Source organism: Gekko japonicus, unplaced genomic scaffold, assembly GCF_001447785.1.
Source record: "Gekko japonicus isolate JY-2015 unplaced genomic scaffold, Gekko_japonicus_V1.1 scaffold1237, whole genome shotgun sequence".
NCBI lineage: Eukaryota > Metazoa > Chordata > Lepidosauria > Squamata > Gekkonidae > Gekko > Gekko japonicus.
Genome location: NW_015172593.1, coordinates 148,334 through 169,103, shown reverse-complemented (window position 1 = coordinate 169,103; position 20,770 = coordinate 148,334). Strand labels below are relative to the sequence as shown.

The 20,770-nt window shown below is 47.4% G+C and overlaps 1 protein-coding gene across 1 annotated transcript in view; it reads left to right on the top strand.

Annotated features, from left to right (window-relative positions):
• The first annotated feature begins 6,107 nt into the window (after nucleotides 1–6,107).
• Nucleotides 6,108–20,770, top strand: part of IL17RC (interleukin 17 receptor C) — a 49,067-nt gene continuing 34,404 nt past the window's right edge. Inside the window, exons 1-5 of the mRNA XM_015421532.1 lie at nucleotides 6,108–6,260; nucleotides 12,954–12,975; nucleotides 16,263–16,421; nucleotides 16,754–16,813; nucleotides 16,917–17,017. Coding sequence (XP_015277018.1) covers nucleotides 6,108–6,260; nucleotides 12,954–12,975; nucleotides 16,263–16,421; nucleotides 16,754–16,813; nucleotides 16,917–17,017 — 495 coding nt within the window. The remainder of the gene's footprint in view (nucleotides 6,261–12,953; nucleotides 12,976–16,262; nucleotides 16,422–16,753; nucleotides 16,814–16,916; nucleotides 17,018–20,770) is intronic.

Sequence of the window (20,770 nt, the reverse complement as noted above, 5' to 3'; positions counted from 1 at the left end):
GCTTTGGGAAGATGTTAAGAGACGATCAGTTTTCCAAGGGGTTATTTGCCCAGGTTAAGGTAGTGCTTGGCAAATGATCCTTTTCTGCTCTTCTGTGCATGCTACGGGCTGAACAGGGCTCTTTTTGTAGAAAAAGCCCAGCAGGAACTCATTAGCATAATAGGCCACACCCAACAACAGGAACTCATTAGCATATTGGGCCACACCCCTGACAGCACAGCTCATTAGCACATTAGACTGCACCCCCATGTTATCAGAAGTGTGGTTATCCACCCACACCCACCTTTTGCTTGTTATTCTGTTTACCTTGTTTGTTGTCAAAAACCTGGGCCTTTTTTAGTAGCAGGAACTCCTTTGCATGTTAGGCCACACATGCATACTGTAGCCAATCCTAATGAGTTTCTGCTGTTGGGTGTGGCCTATTATGCTAATGAGTTCCTGCTGGGCGTGGCCAACTTGAGAGCCAGCCGGAACTCCGTTCTTGTGCGTTCCTGCCCAAAAATAGCCCTGCTGATTAACATGTGCTAAGTATGTTACTGGGTTTCTTGTCCATGGATTATTCAGCAGTTAAAGATTCATGGCCAAATATGTGAACTGAAAAGCAAAAGATTACGTTCTGTTTGTGATATTTGATCTTTATTGCCTCATTCAGCCATGCAAGCCATTGCTTGATGCTGCGACTGCCATGTCGAGTTGGGGGATGTGTGTGTTAAGGCCTGTTTTTCATGTACCTTAAGTTTATATCCAGGTGGGCAGCCGTGTTAGTCTGAAGCAGTAGAACAAAGTTTGAGTTCAGTGGCACCTTAAGACCAACGGAATTTTATTCAGGGAATGAGCTTTTGTGTGCACGCTCACTTCCTTGGATACACTGAAACGGAAGTAAACAGTTCCTTAAGTTTATATATTTGTTCTGCAAACTGCTGCTGCCCAGTCTAAGCCCTTTGGAATGCAGTAAAGTTACAACTATAAACAGCCACGGTAATGATTTTCATCTGCGTGAAATATATATATATATAGTGTCCCTGCCTACAACCCAGCTGTTTGGTGTCTGCAACTGGTTTTGTGGCATTGGAAGGTGTGGCGCAAACAAAATTTGCGGCAAGGTATGAGCTTTCGTGAGTCACTGCTCACTTCTTAAATAAATAAATAAAATTCTTCAGATACCAAGAAGTCAGCAGTGACTCACAAAAGCTCATACTTTGCCGCAAATTTTGTTAGTCTTTAGGGTGCTACTGGACTCTTTTCTGCTGCTACAGACAGACTAACACAGCTACCTGTCTTGATTTATTTATATTTAGTTAGCGGGATACATTATTTACACCATCAAATATCAGCAATGCCTTTCTGCTCTCTCGAATCTAGCGGTTAATATGATGTAGTTCATAGCAGTGATTCTAATTCCACACAAAAAAGTTAAGCAAACTTTTATGGAGATAGATTTGGTACCCCGAGTGGGTCCTTCTAGAGTCTTTAGCACCCACCTTTGCACCCAAAGTAGGAATTAGAAATCCATTTTTTTAAAAAAGAACACAAAGATGGAGATTGTAGGCGGGAAAAATAGCACTTCTCTTTGGGACCTGCTGGCCCACACTACTACTTCATGCCATTTCAAAATACGCTACACCTCTCAACAAGTACTCACCGGGTTCATCTGGGGATAGAGACCTAATAATCCTTTGTGCCAATGACGGCATGAGGATGAACAAGGATAAAAGCAAACATGCTCTAAAAGCCCATTTGCAGACCTATGGGACAGCAGTGAAGAAAAGGATAAAGTTCTGTTTCTCCACCATCACAAGGGCAGCTGAATCTCATCCCGTTCAGTTGTTTAGAAAGTTTCAGGGGTCGTTTCGTAGAAAAAGAGCTAGGGGAACTCATTAGCATAACTCATTAGCATATGCCACACCCCCTGACATCACCGGAAGTGTGTCATAAGGCCACACACCCCTGACATCACTGGAAGTGTGTTATAAGGCCATACCCTTTGCCATAACCGGAAGTGTGTCATAAGGCCACACCCACCACTCAGTTAGTCTTAGTCTTAAAGGTTAGTCTTAAAGGTGCTATTTGAACTCTTGGACTATTTTGCAGCAACAGACTAACACAGCTAATTCCTCTGAATCTAAACCCACCACTCAGGCTCCACCCCCAAAAGCCCCGCCAAGGCCCTCCCTGGCCCCAGGCAGGGGTGGGGAGAGGCGGGGAGGAAGCAACTTACCCTCCCTCTTCTCCTGCCTCCTCCTGGCTGAATGAGGGCCAGAAGCGGGGCGGCCGGAAGCTTCATTGTGTGCCCCGCCCCCCGCACCTCACCTGGGGGAACTGCAATCCTCCGCGATCTCTCCCCCCGAATCGACCTCTGGAAAGTTTTGTGACCTGTAAGCACCCAGTTCGGAGCCCTAAGAGTAGGAAATTATATAGAGGTTGCCAGCTCCAGAGATCTTTCACATCACCTACTGCCAGATCTTTTAACTGGACATGCCAAGGATTGAACCTGGGACCTTCTGCATGCCAAGCAGATGCTTTGTCACTGGCACAGGAGTAAATAAATAATATCCCATAAAGCCTCTAATAAAGGAGCAAGTTTTTGCTCCAGGCTGTTGCTAACTCTGTCCCTGCTGTGAGAACTCCTTCAGGTTAGAAAGGGCTAAAATTTCAGAAACAGCAGGGGGGGGGGGGGGGGATGTTGCAGTAAAAAAATGTAAATGCTATTCCCAAGAATATCCTCAGCAAGACATCAAGTGGGACTGGTCCCTAGTAAATTGGGACAGCTGGAACACTCACTGAACAGTGTTGTTGGCTGTGTCACTGACTTATTTATGAACAGGGGCAGATTAACCATTAAGCAGACTAAGCACGTGCTTAGGGCACCAGGGCCAAAGGGGGCACCACAAAGGTGGGAAAAGGGTGAAAAGAAAAAAAAATAAATGAAGAAATGTAAAAAAAAAAAAAAATCGATAAAACTAGTGCACATTGATCATGGTGCACCCTAGGGTTATCTTCTATTTTTTGTTGGCAAGTTGCAGTGTCATAGGCTATGACACCAAGATTGGGGGCACCAAAATTGATCAGTGCTTAGGGCACCAGTGAGCCTTAATCCGTCCCTGTTTATGAAGGATTTGGGGTGAGGCAAGGAAAACTGTAGTGTGGATACTCCATTCGCCATTGCGAATGCTTGTGCATTCGTAGCAGTAGGCTGGAGTAACCCTCTTTAGGACTGCCCTGAGAGAGCCATCTTCTTGTGGAAACTGCTACAGTGCCCTCCTAAGGAGAGTTAACTCTAGTCTAAGCACTGGAGAGAATCACTAGACCACAATGCTAAGAACTAGGTTGCCAACCTCCAGGCTGGCATCTGGAGATTTCTATTACAGTCGATCTCCAGAACTCAGATCAGTTCTTCTGGAGAAAATGGCTGTTTTGGATAGTGGACTCTATGACCATATGCCCTGCTGAGGACCCTCCCCTCCCAAACCCCCAAAATCTCCAGATATTTCCCAACCCAGAGCTGGCGACTCTGCTAAGAACATTTACTTGGGAGTAAGCCCAATTGAATAAAATGGGATTTCTTTTTAAGTAAGCACGCATTAAGACTGCACTGCAAAGCAGATTAAAAAATAGGTGTGTCCATCCATTAAAACAAAAGTCAACACAGTTAATTAACACCGTCTGGCATATGTGGAGGTTCATTGCCCTGGTTGGCTCAAGTAAGGGTCGGCTGCTTTGTTTTTTATCATCCAGGTGAATGTTATCAATCCTGCAGTTACTTTTAGCAAATTATTCAAAGTCATTATTGTCAGGAACAACACCTGCTTTCCCAATCCCAGCCCTGGTACTGTAATCTGATAATGCAAAACCAAATTAAAGGTGAAACTCCAACTCGATATAAAGGAATCATCTATGCGCTCCTAGGTACTGAGCTTCAACAGCCGATGGCCTGCCGCAACCCTTGTGTTAGTCACTTTCCAACCTAAAGTGGAGGTCCATGTTACAAACTAAAGTTAAAGAAGGTTCCTGGATTACAAAAGGTTAAGGATGTTGATTTATAAGGAACAGATTTAAGAAACAGTGTTGTGAGAACACCACATACAAAAAAGGTCAATCTGTACTTAGCTGGGAGCTATTTGCTTAAAATATGGGCGATCCATGGCAAGCTCATTGGCTTGGATTGCCAGGTGTCATTGCATCAGCATGGCAGCAATGACTCATCCAACAAAATAGTTTTCTGTGATGGTGGAAGAAGGGAGGGGGATTTTTGCTGATTCCCACCTCTTCCAATCTTCCTATTAGCTTCTTGTGTTCTTCTTTTGGTTCCACTGACCTGCAGGAACACGGGGGTGGGGGGGAGAGAAGGCTGCATTGAGAGAAGGGGAACAGGGAATTTACCTTCCTATTGTGCATCTCCACCCATGCTGCTTCGAATCGTAGTGAAATGGTGCAAAACACACATACAAATGTCCTGCTTTTCAACCTTAGCTCCTCCTGTGTCCTTTTAAATAAAACAGCAACTGGTGACTGGCTGTTAAGTAATTTATCTCTTGCTCAATCACCATGCTGCAAAACTGGTGTAAAGGTGCCATAAAATGTATTGCTGGAAAATACAGTAACACACTGTGTATAGAACAAAGTTTGAGTCCAGTGGCACCTTTAAGTTTATACACTGTGTATAGTATGCTTGTTTGTGTGCGTGCGTGTGTGTGAAATGCAGTCAGGTTGCAGCAGACTTATAACAATCTCACAGGGTTTTCAAGGCAAGAGACAAACAGGTGGTTTGCCATTGCCTTCCTCTGCATAGAAGAAGATTGGATTTATACCCTGCCCTTCACTACCCGAAGGAGTCTCAGAGCAGTTTACAATCCCTTCCCCTTCTTACAACAGACACTCAGTGAGGTAGGTGGGGCTGAGAGAGAGAACTGCCCTTGAGAAAACAGCTCTGAAAGAACTTATGACTGTCCCAAGGTCACACCAGCCGCTGCATGTGGAGGAAGAGTGGGGAATCAAACCACATTCTCCCAGATTAGCATCCGCGCTCTTAACCACAACACCAAACTGGCTCTCTAGCAACCCTGGAATTCCTTGGTGGTGTCCCAAGTACTAACCAGGCCAACCCTGCTTAATTTCCAAGATCTGACAAGAATGAATTAGCCTGGGCCATCCCAGGCCAGGGCACATTATGCTCACAACCTTCCATGGCAGAGTAGAAATTTGAACTTGGGGACCTCCCAACCCTAGTCCAACACTCTAGTTATTACACCAGTCTCAACCTGGCTGGCTATGTGTGTGTCGCGGAACAGGGAGGGAGGGGATTGATCAGGTTTGAATTAGGGTGGCCAGGTCCCCTGTGGCTACAGGCAGGGGGTGAGCAGGGTTACCAGATCCAGGTCTGAGAAACTCTTGGAGATTTGGGGATGGAGCCTGGGGAGGACAAGGACCTCACTGGGGTACAGTGCCATAGAACCCACTCTCCAATGTATCCATTTTCTCCAGGGAAACTGATCTCTGCAGTCTGGAGATGAGCTAAAATTCCAGGGGAACCCTGGATCCCACCTGGAGGCTGGCATCCCTACTTTGAATGTAATGCTCTGATATCCTTAAAAATTCAGATTTGTTTTGTGGGCATTTGGGAAATCTGTCAGATTTACATTCGGCTGCAAATGTTTGTTTCTGCTCATTCTTTTACCCTCGTGGGCTTCCCTCAAGCTGGCATCTTGGCACTAGGCCCAGGTTCTCCTCCTCCCACCGCAGCCCATTCTTCCACTTCCTGCTACGCCCTTTCTACCTTTACTCCAGTTCGATGCAATTTCTCCGCTAATAGCAACAAGGGAGGGACACTGACTAAGCAGCGTCCCAGAACACAGTGTGGGAGAGAAGATCCAGTCCCTTGCTTAGTGTGGCAGGTCTTCGTTTTCTGTCCTTTGGGAAAAGATCTTTGGTCCTGCTCTCAACTTGGACCATTTGCCTTGGCACTCCCTTCATCAGCTCCCATGGCTGGAAAAGGCATACATATTCCCCGGAGAGGAAATGTGCCAAGCTACCTGTCAACAGTGCTGTCCAGGCAGGAATAATTTGCTCTGACAAACGACAAGGTTTGAGATGGGACAGGCAGCATCTTCATGATCCTGGTGATGACTTATGGGAAAGGGACATTACCGAGCTCCCAGCGGATCCCGGAGATGCAGGTTTTGGTCCTAGTGCTGATCCTAGCGCACCTACCTTCTACCTGGCTTCTGCCTGAAACTCCTGTGGATTCTGTCAGCTGCACACAGGTAGGTACCAGCCTTGGCCAGCTGCTAGAAGACAGGTCCTTTACTCCCAAACCCAAAACGCTGTGTCTTCCTTTCCCTTCTCCCTGTGTCCTTTGTCTCTGCATCATCACCGCTCGGGGGGGGGGGGGGTGTCAGTCAGTATACCTATACATTTGTTCAAGTTTTGTGCACCATGCTCTTGCCGAAGGTTTGTGTATGTGCAGTTGGTCGCACAACCTCACAGCTTTTAGTTTCTATGAAAGGGCAAAATCCATTCCACTATCTGCTTACACATTTACCGCAAGAGACTCATAGGTCAAGTTTGCAAGAAGGCAAGCGGTGTAGCAGCTGGCTTTGCCACGATGGAGCCTGTAACATCACCTCACTGGAAGCCCATGTTTAATTTAGATTAGTTCCCTTTAATCATTCTGTCCCATCTGCGATGAAGGTGCTTCAAGAACAGAGAGGCTATGAGCCAAGGAGGAGGAGATTCCTAGATACTGATAAAGGGATTTCAACCAGGTAGAGCTTTTCTCACTCCTGCAAGATAGCACTTGTAAAAAAATTACAATTCCCACGCCAGTATTTGCGGTATACAGGAACTCTGGCTTCCTTTGCTTCTGGCCATATGCATCATGAATGAGTCAAAGATTGAATTCCATCCTCAAAGCAGGCTTAAGACTGAAAGAAGATTCTAATTAGCATTGGATACAGAATGTGTGTATGTGTGAGCTCAGACAAGCAGATGTGTGAATGGTTCCGCCAGGCTTTTGGCTGAGGTGGTGGATGTCCAAATGACACCAGCCTTCCCTGCTCAGCCTGCCTGCTTCATTTGCCCCATCCTCCTAGGGCACTCCCAATACCAACTGGCACCGGCACCAGCTGATTCTGGCTTTGAGAGAAATGTGCCCTCCCTGGTATCAGTGCAGCAATAACTGTGGTCAGAACTGTTGGGCTGCCATCTGGGATTTTAATTGGTGTGTCGGTGATTTTTTTAAAAAAATAAATTACTATTTATTGTTTTACTATATGTTGTGAGCTGCCCTGAGCCCACTTGTAGGGCAGGGTGGGGGTATAAATGGAAATAAATAAATGAACGGCATCAAAAAGAAACAGGAGTCTTCAGAACACTTTTGAGGAGTTGCGGGTTTTTATTCTAGCATAAGCTGTTGTGAACTAGACCCCATCGGATGGATGTCCTGGGTCCTCACTAGGCACACATACATGCCTGTGAGGGGATGGATAAAGAAATATGAAGGGAAAAAACTAAACAGCAGGGTCAAGAGGCCACAAAATGTGGGAAGTACAAGGGTGTAATTATCTGTAGGTAAAATTCAAATGCGGTCAGGAAAAGTACACAAACCCTTCACAACAGCAAAGTAAGACTACAAAAATATGACAAAAAAAACCCAACAACCCCCAACTTGTTACTCTTTAAGGTCCCAAAGACTCCCATTTATTTGTGCGTCAGTTCTCATTCTAGATCAGTTAACACAGTTACGGTTTTGTGAGCGCCCAGCACCCTGTGAGTGGGGGGGAATAGAGCCCAATAAGCTGAGAGAGAGAAAGAAGCGTGGTGGTTAGAGTACCGGATTAGGATCTGAGGGACCCCGTTTTGAATTCCCAGTCAGCTATGAAAGCTCACTGAGTGACCTTGGCCTGATTGTTTTCTCTCAGCTTGACCTAACTTACAGGGTGGTGGTTGTGACGCTAAAATGGAGAAGCTGCTTTGAGTCCCCACTGGGGAGAAAAGCAGGGTACAAATAAAGACTGTTCTCACATGCAGTCTACCTGTACTTCTATGTGTATGCATGTTCTAGCCTCTGAGCCCTAGCCAACCCCTTCAGCCAGTTCTCCCTCTCAGCTGTGGCTGCTGAAAGAAAATCACACACCTGCTGCTACTTTCTGGAATCTAAGGTCCAGTTTAAACATGACAGTTTGGCATGCAACTCCTCACAGCTGGCATCATATCTAAACTGTGCCACTGGCAACTACGTATATATGTAGAGTTAGCAGTCCAGGGATCCATGGCCTGGATTCACGCAGAACTGGTATGGTAAGAGTTTGAACATGATACTGTGGCTGCTTGCACTCCCACACAGAAAGCTGGTGTATGGTGGTTACAGTATCTGACTGGGGAGGGGAGACCTCAGTTCGAACCCCCGCCCCCCAGCCACGAAAATCACTGGGAGAGCCTGAGTCAGTCACTCTCTCTCTTAGCCTGACCTACCTCATGGTATTGTTGCGAGGATAAAATGGAGGATGGGAGAATTACTGAGAAGAGATCAAAATGTGATAGCTAAAAAAAAGTAATCTGGCATCACATTTATATCAGGTCTGCTGTGCAAAACTGCTAATTAATTTTATTCCCTGAAGATACGGTCCTACCGTTGCCAACTCTAGGTTGGGAAATCTGTGGAGATTTGGGGGAGGGTGGGGTTTAGGGTTGCCAAGTCTGGGTTGGAAAATACCTGGAGACTTTGGGGGTGGAGCCAGGAGAGGGTGTGGTTTGGGGAGGGGCCTCAGCATAATACAATGCCATAGAGCCCACCCTTCAACGCAGCCATTTTCTCCAGGGGAGCTGATCTCTGTGGGCTGGGGATCAGTGGTAAAAGCAGGAGATTCCCAGGCCCCACCTGGAGGCTGGCAACCCTAGTGGGGTTTGGAGAGAGGAGGAGATCAGTGGTGTATAATAGAGTCCATTTCCTCCAAAGGGAACAGATCTCTGTCTTCTGGGGATCAGTTAATTCAGGAAGAACTTCAGGCCCTGCCTGAGAGCATTTCCTCTGTTCCCTCACCCCTTTTTATTTGACCCCTGCTCCCATTCAGATAAGTCACATCGGGCTTGCCCACCACATCATATGCGCTACACAGGTCCTTTAGGCACCAGGCCCCCACAGGGGCTACGCCTCCTCCAGAATTTGCCACGCCCCTCCTGAAACCGCCGGGCCATTTTGTTTTCATTCCCTCCCCCTAGCCTCCCAGCGAGGCAGGAGCCAAGCTGTAGCCTTGTGAGAGCAGGGGAAGAAGCAGAGGGGGCAGGCTGGAGGCGGGCAGCTTTGCAAGGGAGGTGTCTAGTGCCTGGGGTTGGGTATGGGCTGCCTGCTCTAGCAGGGCAGGGATTGGTGGCGAGAAGGGCATGCACGCAAAGCCCCTCTGCCTGCTTGGTCTCCCTGCCCGGTCAGAGGCCACCAAAGCGGGCGCTGGGTGTGGTTCTTCCTTCCATGGCTCTTCCCTCTCTCTGTGTCTCTTGCTCGGCAGCTGTGACACCTCAGCACAGGGTGGCCCTCCTTCTCATGAGGTTTGCTGCTTTCACGCCACTTCAGGGTGGGATGTTTCCCTCAGAGGGGAAGCCCACCGACCTTCCTCTCCCTGGTCTCTGCTTCCCTGTGACCACTGCATGGGCATCCCAGTGCTGCGCAGGCAGCAGGTGAGTTGCCCTTTCCTGGTGGGCAAAGCGCCCGGGCTGGGCTGGCTCAGGTTAGGTCAGGTCAGGGGCCAAAAGTGCAGTGGCCTCCACAAGGCAGGGTTTCCAGCAACCCTCTCCCCCCCTCCCCCACACCCCACAACCAACTTTCCCTCTAGGGTTGCCAAATCGAAATTGGCCGGGAGTGGGGGGCTCCCGGCTGGCGTCCTCTTCGCGCGCACCGTGTCTGCGTCACTTCCGGGTGACGCGGATGCGGGGGTGGGGTTTCCCCCGGGCCCCGATTCCACGGGAGCGGGAATCGGGGCTCGAAACCGGGGGGGAATTCCGCCCCCCGGGGGAATTTGGCAGCCCTATTTCCCTCCCTTGCACCACCCACTCACCCTCCATCCATCCTCCCACTGCACTAAGTTGCCCCCTTGTTGTCCCCCACAAAAAAATTCTGGCTACGGGTCTGGTGCTACATAGAGGCTGCTCTGGCAAGCGGGGTTGTGTGTCATGGTTGCTAAAAGAGGTAGAGAACGCCCCCCCCCCCAGGTTTGCATGATACTGAAGTGTTGTTTACTCAGTGGCTGCTAGAGCTCTTTGTCCTGGCACCACTGAGGTTTACTGGAACTTGTGACCATGGTGACAGCAACTGACAGCATAAAAGATTATAATGCCAAGCCAAGCAGAAGAATTAGTCAAGTTGTACCTGTTGGGAATGCATGTGTTTACAAGGTCTGACAATTCAGTCATTATAGGGTTAACTTGTTTGCCTAGTATTGCTATTGTTTAGACTGACCTGGAAGGGATACTTGGCAGTAAGCCAATGGGGAATTAGGCCTGGGAAAAGTAGCTTCTACTGTGATACAGATTGGTTGGTTGTTTTCAGGTGACTTCCTTTCTAGGGGTCGAGAAGAAACAGATTCTCCATTATCTCTGTGTTAGTGTTGACTATAGACAGCTTAGAAAATGTAGCAGTGTTATGTTGATTTGTAGTTATCCCGTGTACCTTTTACCCTTAGAAATAAAGGTTTTTAAAAGCAAAGAAATCTCTTCTTTCCAATAGAGCAAGATCCATTGATAGTCTGAGTATTAAACACTTTTGACTATTTTACAACAGTACCAAGGTGGCGGCTTTCTACTCTAGCCTTGCTCCTGAGAAACAGAAAAGAAGCAAACAACCTCTTCTCCCCCAGCCCAGAAATGTTTCACCTGCTTTAGTAGCTCCTCAGAGTGCAATAATCAACATGTAGCATAGGCAAGCCCAAGTCAAAGAGCAGTAACATAAGGGGGCCATGAAGGCAGATGATACCACAGTCACACTGAGCTCTGCTTCACACACGTTACGAAGTCCTCATGTTTGCTGGCAAAAGACACAAGGACAGATGTTCAATGGGCATTTTGTGCCTCCCACACATGCCCTTCTTTGTTTATTTAGATATCTGTGTGCTGCCTAGGGTAATCTACCAGGCAGGGACTAGAGTTCTGTTAGACTAACAGCTGATCTCCAGTCTACAGAGATCAGTTTCCCAGAAGACAATGAGGAATTTCACATTCTCCTTTTTAACCCATTTTGAAGCCGTTTTTGATCCGGTATAGGGCTGCCATTTCACACATGGCTTTCCCCTTCCGGTAAAGAGCTGGATCTGAAGTGGTTTGCCATTTCAGATTGTACTGCTTTTCCCCCGCTGTTTTTCCAGCCTTTTTTTTAACGTTCACTTTAGAGCGCTATAACGCTATAGCGCTATAACACAACACTCCAGGCATTCCAATAGGGTCGATATAATGCTGTTGCGTTATAGTGCTATAAAGCGAACGTTAAAAAAAAAAAGCTGGAGATCGCCCGTGCGGGTGAAAAACGGTGGGAAAAAGCACATCGGAACCTGGAGAGGAAACTGAAGACTACTTGGAAGTGGTTGACAGGTAAAACGCTTCAGCCCCGTTTCCTAAATGGGATAGAAGCGTTTGTGTGTGAAATTACACCGGTTCTAAAACGGTTCTGTCTGAAATGACAGACCAGAAACCGTATGGGAACCGTTCCTCTTCCAGATTATATTGTCTGTCTGAAATTCCTCAATGGCTGCTTTGGAGGGTGGAGTCCATGGCATCCTACCCTGCTGAGCTCCCACCCCCACGAAACTCCACCCACCCCAGGCTCCGCCTCAAAATTTCCAGGAACTTCCCACTCCAGAGCGGGCGACCCTAGTGCTGCCTCTCCAGGCTCGCCTGAGAAGACTCACAGCAAACAAAACGAAACAAGCTGACAATAAAAACCAACTGTACCAATAAAAAGAACATATCAAATAACCCGTATAAAACAACCCAAGTCAATAACATAAACAAATCTAACCAAGTAAATAAAATGCCAATGAATTCAGTCAGTAAAAGGGAGGGGGCTGTCCCTTTTCTCCTCACAACTGTGGCATGTGGACAGGACAGCCCTTCTCCTCTGGCATGCCATTTTCCCTTTCCTTCCCCTGACTTCTTCATGGAGCTGCTATTGGCTCTGTTTGTGAAATGATGTTGCTAATGTGGCTGCATGTAAGTTTGGGGAGAGCGCAGTTGTTTGCCTACTTCATTTATATTTCTCCCTAGTGGGGATGGCAAAGCTGCTTACATTGTTCTTCAGCCAGTTTGGTGTAGTGGTTAAGTGTGGGGACTCTAATCTGGGAGAACTGGGTTTGATTCCCCACTCCTCCACTTGCACCTGCTGATGTGACCTTGGGTCAGTCACAAGCTCTGGCACAGCTGTCCTTGAAAAAGAGCAGTTTGTGTCAGAGTTCTCTCAGCCCCACCCACCTCACAGGGTGTCTGTTGTGGGGAGGGGAAGGGAGAGGAGTTTGTAAGCCGCTCTGAGACTCCAAGTGACGGGCGGGGTATAAATCCAATCTCTTCTTCTTCTTCTTCTTCTTCTTCTTCTTCTTCCTCTTCCTCTTCCTCTTCCTCTTCCTCTTCCTCTTCCTCTTCCTCTTCCTCTTCCTCTTCCTCTTCCTCCTCTTCCTCTTCCTCTTCCTCTTCTTCCTCCCTCTTCCTCCTCTTCCTCTTCCTCTTCTTCCTCTTCCTCTTCCTCTTCCTCCTCCTCCTCTTTTCCATTTTATTCTCACAATGACCTGGTGAGGTAAATTAGGCTGAAACAGCGTGTGTGACTGGCCCAAGGTCACTCAGCAAGCTTCCATGGTAAAACCTTATTTGACAACTCTAACCATTACACCAGTCTCAAGCTTGGCTGGCTATGTGTGTGTTGCAGGATGGGGAACAGATATCCTTAGAGGCCTCTAATGCGTTCTTTCTCTATCCTTCTACAGGGTCTTGGTTGCCAGCTGCTGGGTAAGTGTTCACTTGGCCTTTCAAATAATGATTTACGATCACTGACCTTCATGTATAGACCATCGTGGCTTGAATACCACCTTGCTATCTACATACCGGTAGCTTGTTTGATACCATCAGGGCTATTTTGGGGCAGGAACCCACAGGAACGGAGTTCCGGCTGGCTCCTGAGTTGGCCACGCCCAGCAGGAACTCATTAGCATAATAGGCCACACCTAACAGCAGACACTCATTAGGATTGGCTACATTAGGGGTGTGTGGCCTAACATGCAAAGAAGTTCCTGCTATAAAAAAAGCCCAGGGTTTTGACAACAAAGTAAACAGAATAAGAAGCAAAAGGTGGGTGTGGTTGGATGACCACACTTCTGGTAACATGTGGGGTGTGGCCTAATATGCTAATGAGCTGTGCTGTCAGGGGTGTGGCCTAATATGCTAATGGGTTTCTGCTGTTGGGTGTGGCCTGTTATGCTAATGAGTTCCTGCTGGGCTTTTTCTACAAAAAAAGCCCTGGATACCATCTAAAATGGATTTGCTCCTGGACTGTTAGTTGTGTTCTTGCTGTTAGGGCAAAAATGTGTATTTTCTTGTAGACGTTAAACAGTATGGGGGATGATGGACCCTTACGAGATCCCAAAACATAAATGTTACTTGAGCTGAACGGCATTCCCCCAATACCACCTTCTGGACTCTGTGAGCCAAGAGCAGAGCCACCAAAGTATGGCCTCCTCCATTGAGAATTGCCAACCTCCACGTGGGGGCTGGAGATCTCTCAGAATTACTACTGAGTTCTAGGTTACAGAGATCAGTTCCCCTGAAGAAAATGGCAGCTTTGGGAGGTGGGCTGTATATAGGGTTGCCAGTCTCCCAACAGAGGCAGGGCATGCCCCCCGACACACTTTGTTTCCTACTGGTATTCAGAGTGGCCTAAAAAAAACAGCAGTGACCTGCATGGCATGACATTTAAAAAAAATTAAATGTTATAGCATGACATGACTTTTTGGGGAAAACTGGATGTGACCTCACATCACTTTAGGAATTGCTAGAAACTCTACGGTAAAATCACAGTGTTCCAATGGTGAATCCTAAAGCAAAGTGACATCACTTCCTCCCCAAAGTTACATCATAGGACACTTTTATGCCAGTGCTCCCCTATGTCCCACCCCAATGGTTGATGCTATTGAAAGCTGCCAATAGCTCCAGGAGAATCAACAGAGACTCCCCCTGTCACTCTCTTGCTTAATAACATGAGTCCGGGTGACCAAGGCCATTTTCATCCCAGTCCACTCCTGAATCCAGATTGGACTGGGTCTAGATGATCTGTTTCCTCCAGCACAGACTGCCCACTAGGTCGTCATTCTCCCTCTGAGATGGAGCAGCAGGATTGTCTCCCCCCCCGCCACCGCCCTGCAGCCAGGAGTTGTGGATGGCAGCATGGTAGCTCAGTAAACTGCACCCCTGCTACAGCTGCTGGGTCAGGGCCTTTCCCTCAGGCCAGAGGCAGACTGTGGCATGTTGCAGGGTGTAGACTTTCCCATTTCCCGGGGGGGGGGGCTGGGGCTGGGCCAGAGGCATTGCTGTGCTAGGAGCAAGGGTGGCTCCCGGGGGAGGCTGAGCATCTTCCTGAAAATTTTGGTGGGGGCTGAAGCCCTGCTGCCCCCACGAAGATTAAGAGTGCCATGTGCGCTGTGGCTGCGCTGCAGGCTGAATGGAGTGGGTGGGTGGCCACTCGCTGGCAGCTTAGGAGGCGTACCCACCCAGGCCAGCTGGCCGAGGTTGTGACTGGCCCTGGTCTCCTCCAGAAGTGTCTGAATCTGCATACCCACTGACTTTCCCCAAGAATGCAATGTTGGCCACCGAGCTCCTCCACATCTGCAGAGCTTCAGCCTACAACTTTCGTATGTTAATGCATTCGCTGGAGATCAGTGATCAGGTCTCCCAGCTTTAATTTTATTTAAAAGAAGACCCTCCAGGGAATGGTGGGAGGGAGTTGGATAAGGACTCTGGTGCTGGGGGGGAGAGGGGACAGTCCTCTCCCAAGTTGCTACAAAAGCTTTTTTTTTTCCTTTGCAGCTTAATAGTCACTTGGTGTGTTTGCAAGAGGATGATTTCAATGGGGGAAATGGCTTGGAGGGAAAGGGTTAACTTCATCTCTGCACTCTGACCCCAACCGGATCCAAGCTGCTCCCTTCCCCCACGTGCAACTACTATAAATTAAAATTTTAACATGCCTCCTTGGGTCTTCAGCATTCTGTGTAATTCTACACTCAGAATTTGCATTCAAAAGTGCATAATCTCCTGCAGAAGAACACCAATCTGTGCCGCACCTTTGCAAGTGAATTGCTTGTTCAAGGAACAGCTGCAGTAATTACGAAACTCGGCATTCTTTCAACAGATCCAGACTCCGATCAGGCGGCCCTGTAAGGCAAATCCATAAGGGTAACACACCTTCACAGTCATGAGACCGCATACTCACACGGCAGTACAGTGGTTATCAGATCTTTCGCACAAGAATTTCTTGTAAGGCTGCCCTGTCTGAGAGAACGGGTGTGGGCAGATGTGAGGGTACATAGTGATTATCTTGGATTATTTTTCAAACCTCAAAGTGCCAGGGTGTTGGTAACTGCAGAAGTTCCTTAACCATCTCCATGACACCGGGTCTCTACTGTGCTACAATTTTTTCCGTGTTTATATTGTAAAAGACAATTTATTTTTCTTTTGCAACTTTAGCTGCCACCCAGGAGGAAAAGGTGGGAAGCAGAGAACGTTAACCTTTTCCTCCTCTGCCACTTTCTGGCTAAAATAGCCCTCTCACTTCAAGCCAAAATAGCCCCCTCCCAGGTTTTACCCTTGGTGGGTCTCTACTGTGCTACAAATTCCATATTTATATTGTAAAAGGCATTTTTCCTTTTGCAAATTTAGTTGCCGGGGTTACTTTATCAGAGGACAAGGCGGGAAGGAGAGAACTTTAACCCTTCTCTCCCCTGCCATTTTCTAGCTAAAAAAAGCCCCCTTCTGGCTGTTTTTACCCCTGGTGGTGGGAGTGGAGGGGGATGATACATTTTCTTCAGTGGGGGTAAAAGCAGTTCAGGGTGGCTTCACCCCATCGTGAAAATGGCAAGGGAGGAAAGGGTTCATTCCCCCCTCTCTCCCCTCCAGGTTCTTGATGAAGCAATCTGGGAGGTTGTTCTTCCCCCCCCCCCCCAAAAAAAAATGTCATTTAGAATAAACATAAAAGAAGCCATTGTAACATGTGGTTTATTCTGTGTTTTTTGTTTCTCTCCTCACAGTGGAAGATGCAGTGTGCACCCAAGGAGCAGCAGAGCCAGTGCCGGAGCAAGATCCAGTCCTGGTGCTCATCGAGATGAAAACGAGGACCACGCTTCGGTGCCAGCAGGAGCTTGACTGCATTCCTTGCATCCAGGTGATGCTACACCTTGGCCTGCTGGGTGAGGAAGATGGTGCGGGCTCCTGTGCTTAGACACTGACATCTCATCTAACCTTTGACACTTAGACATGGTAGATAATCCCTCCAGCCCTGAAGATACCCCCACGTATAAAGGCTAACCGTTTGTACAACTCAGTTGCTAGGCAACCACTGAAAGCACCATGAGTGCCTCTGTGTGGACTGATGATTGTTGTTCTGTTTCTTGGTTTTAGTGGTTTTAATCCCGCTTCCAGTGTTATTTTAGCTTGGGATGTGACTGACACATTCAAACAAATAAAATTGTTCTAACTCCCACACTCCTGTTTATTTTTTGTTTTGTGTTGTTGGCGTTAGGTGCAAAACAAGACAGAAGATCTGTCAAGGCTGGTGTGCAATCCAGTAGACATCATAAGGGTAAGCCAGAAGGGACTTGTCCACAGCACCACCACCCCCCCCCCCGATGAAAATCTCTCCTCTGCCCTGACCGTGCTTTCCCTCATTCTTTTTCTGTTCCCAGAATCCCTACGAACACAGATATGGCTGTCAGCTCAGACGTACCCTTCCTTCCGCTGTGCGCTTGTGGAGGTTTGGTTTCCTCATGCCCACAACAGTAGCTTGGTAAGACACAGGCCAATATTCTGCTGGCACAGAGAGACTAAAATGGTGTGTGTGGGAGAGCAACTTCACATGAACATGCAGATTAGCCTTTATCTTTCAGTTCCTTTATCATCTCAGGGCTCAAACAAAAGTAAGGAAGATCTTGAGTCTCTATTGAGTCTATAAACCAGCATACTGCAGGCTCATGCAGTCTCAATTTGCCTCAAGAGCATGCAGGTAAATGAATGTGGCACGACATGGGAATGGCTGAGGCAATATACTGCCCATCAGGATTACCAACCAGATTATAGCGATTAGTTCCCTGGGGAAAATAGCTGCTTTGAAGGCCTGTCTCTATGGTATACACCATATAGGTAAAGGTAAAGGTTCCCTTGCTCGAAAGCCAGTCGAGTCCGACTCTAGGGTTGCAGTGCTCATCTCCGTTTCAAAGCCGAAGAGCCAGCGCTGTCCGAAGACATTTCCGTGGTCATGTGGCCGGCATGACTAAACACCAAGGCACACGGTACGCTGTTACCTTCCCACCGAAGTGGTACCTATTTATCTACTTGCAATTTCTTGCTTTCGAACTGCTAGGCTGGCAGGAGCTGGAACTAGAGACAGAAGCTCACTCCGTCATGCGGCACCCGGGTCTCGAACTGCTGAACTACCGACCTTCCACAGCCAAATAGGGGGAATGTAAATCTTAGAGGGACATCACATATCCAGTGAGCTCCCTTGCCAGCACCTCCCCCACATCTTCAGGATCTTCCCATACTACCCATCTATATCCATATAGGAATGTGAGTGAAACCTCAGATCATCTCATCCATAAAAGCAAATGGGCAAAATATGTCCAGATGGTCAGCCATGTTGGTCTGAAGCAGCAGAGCAAATTTAGAGTCCAGCAGCACCTTTAAGACCAACAAAGTTTTATTCAAGGTCTGAGTTTTCGTGTGCAAGGCACACTTTTTAAATTACATGGGAATGGTAGATGAGGTTCTAAACTTATAGACAGGGATTTAACAGCAAATTAACCTGTAACATGACATTTAAGTTATGCAAAGTGAAAAACTAAATAACAAGTTAAGGTTATAAGGTCAACAATTGGAAAGCAACAAATATGTCAGAATAGCAGATAAATGTCTAAAGGTTTTTTTCCCCCTAATTGTGGAAAGTAACAGAATCTTAATTCTCTCAGGCGTGGAGGGCACTTCACAGCATATTTTGAGCGGGATGTAATGTTGTCAACAGAATATGTGTTTCTAATGGACAGCTTTTCTCCTTTAAAAAGGCTAACGACAAAGCAGAGAGCTCCGTTTTGAAAGGCAGTGGGGAGGTTAGCCCACCCTTCTTTCCCTGCATAGCTCTGTGGCAAACCGAGGCTCAAGGAGCCTGCTACTTGCATTTATGGATGCAGCTGTTTGAGCCCTCACTCACATTCCTGTGTGGCTATGGATGGGTAACAGTATATTGTTCCTGCCATTTCCCTCTGCCATCTTCCCATGCTGTGGCTTACTGTGCTGTCCTTTGAAACTCCATGGCAAAACACTGAGATAAGAATAGTTTACGAAAACAAAATGATTTATATATACTACAGAAACTGGATATGAGGGTGCTTGGACTGCTTGCCAGCTCTGTTTATCGTCTCTTATACTGGGCCTCAGCTCACAAAAGCAAAGAGCTGGTTAAATGCTATACATGGAAGCTTTGGTGGAAACCACAGTGGTGATGTAAAATAGAAGTAATGAATGGGGAAGAAACATCCGGTTGTCTGATGGTGATGCAGAGAGAAAGACTCTATTCTTTTAAAAGGGATTAGGAAGGAATGCAACTCTGGCCGTCTCTCATCCACTTGCGGAGCAAGTTCGGTCTTCAGGCAGAGATCCATATTTCTCGACCTATTTGTGAGTCAGCCTGCTCACAGGTTCCTCCCTAGGCCCAACCCATAACTAGACCTGTGTATGCTATGCACTTCTATGCCAAAATAAAAAGTTGTATTCTGTGAGCTCTCTCTCTGTAAAGTACCATCAAGTTGCAGCCAACTTATGATGACTCCATAGGGTTTTCAAGGCAAGAGACATTCAGAGGTGGTTTGCCATTGCCTGCCTCTGTATAGCAACCCCGGTATTCCTTGGTGGTCTCCCATTCAAGTGTTAACCAGAGCTGACCCTGCTTAGCTTCCAAGATCTGATGAGACTGGGCTACCCAGGGCTACCCAGGTCACAATGTGAAAATCAGATGGATTTGCACATATTGGCGTATTCTGCATGATTTGTTCAGCATCTGCTGACTGTCAGAGAACAGTTGGAGTGTGGCGCAGGGCCCTCTTGAAGCCCTGCTGAGCTTAATTTAACAAGGTTATATCTGTGTATTTAATTTTTTTCCCTAGCTGGTATTACAGCAATAAATGAGATCAGGTGGTCCACCTGTTAAGTGACAGGGCTAAAGGCTCATATATAGTTTCTCCAGGCAGCTCACAGTCAGCCTTGACCTGGATAACCCAGGCTACTCCAGTCTCATCAGATCTTGGAAGCTAAGCAGGGTTGGCATGTGTTAGTATTAGGATGAGCGCCCACCAAGGAAGTCCAGGGTCATGATGCGGAGGCTTGCAATGGCAAACAACCTCTGGAGTTGTTTAACAAAACTGCAATGGAACCTTCATTAGGAGAAGTAGGGTTGCCATCCCCCCAATGGGGGCAGGCTTCCCCTGAATTCGGGGGTCCCAATCCACCACTGGCCAGCTGGCCAGTGGGGGAGCCCTGTCTCCGAAGAGCCCTGCCGCACCTGATATGCCAGGTGTGATGATGTCACCTGGAGGTGACGTCATTGCACCAGGCACGTTGTGCAGGGGATGCTCTAGCATTTGGCTAAAAGCTCTGGTGACCATAGAATGTTCGGCCAAATGCTAGAGTGTCCCCTGCATGATGTGCCTGGTGTGATGACATGACTTCCGGGTGATGTCATCACAGCAGGCATGTCAGGCACATCAGGGCTCTTCGGGGGTGGGGCCTGGGAAGATCCAGGGGAGCAGGCTGGAGCCCCCCACCAGCAGAAGGCAAGGACCTGGTAACCCTAAGGAGAAGTGAGCATTGTACGAGCTGGAATGTCAGCAAATGTGCATTATTCAACATCAGGAACTTTGTTTTGAGTCATACATGTTCCCCTACAGAACTTCACTTGGAACTATACCAGCAAGGACTACGTTATATAGACTGTTGGGTTTTTTTCATCAGCTCACATCATATACTTGGTTTGTAATTTTGGTTGGCATCCACACTTGTTGGGAAAGTATGGGGTATGAATGAACCAGTTTTTGTATTTGGAAGAAATTGTGTAAAGAGTGTGATTAGGTCTGATTGTGTATTTCGAATACGTGTTAGCATTTTCATATTAAATTATAGCTATGTTTTTATGAGTTTAGTCATTTGATCACAGTTGGTTTGTTTGGGTTTAATCTCCAAGTGGTAGCTAGAGAACTCCTGGGATTACAACTGATCTCCAGGTGACAGAGATCGGTTCACCGGGAGAAATGGCCTTTGCAGGGGTCATTTTGTAGAAAAAGAGGTGCAGGAGCTCATTAGCATAACTCATTAGCAAAACTTATTTGCATAAGCTACACCTCCTGACATCACTGGAAGTGTGTCAGAAGGCAACACCCACCACTCAGGCTCCACCGGACTGTTTGGGATTGCTAGCTATTGGGGGGGGGACATGCAGATCTGTCCTTGCAGAGGAGGGAGAGCTTGTACCTGAATAAAATTTGGTCTTAAAGGT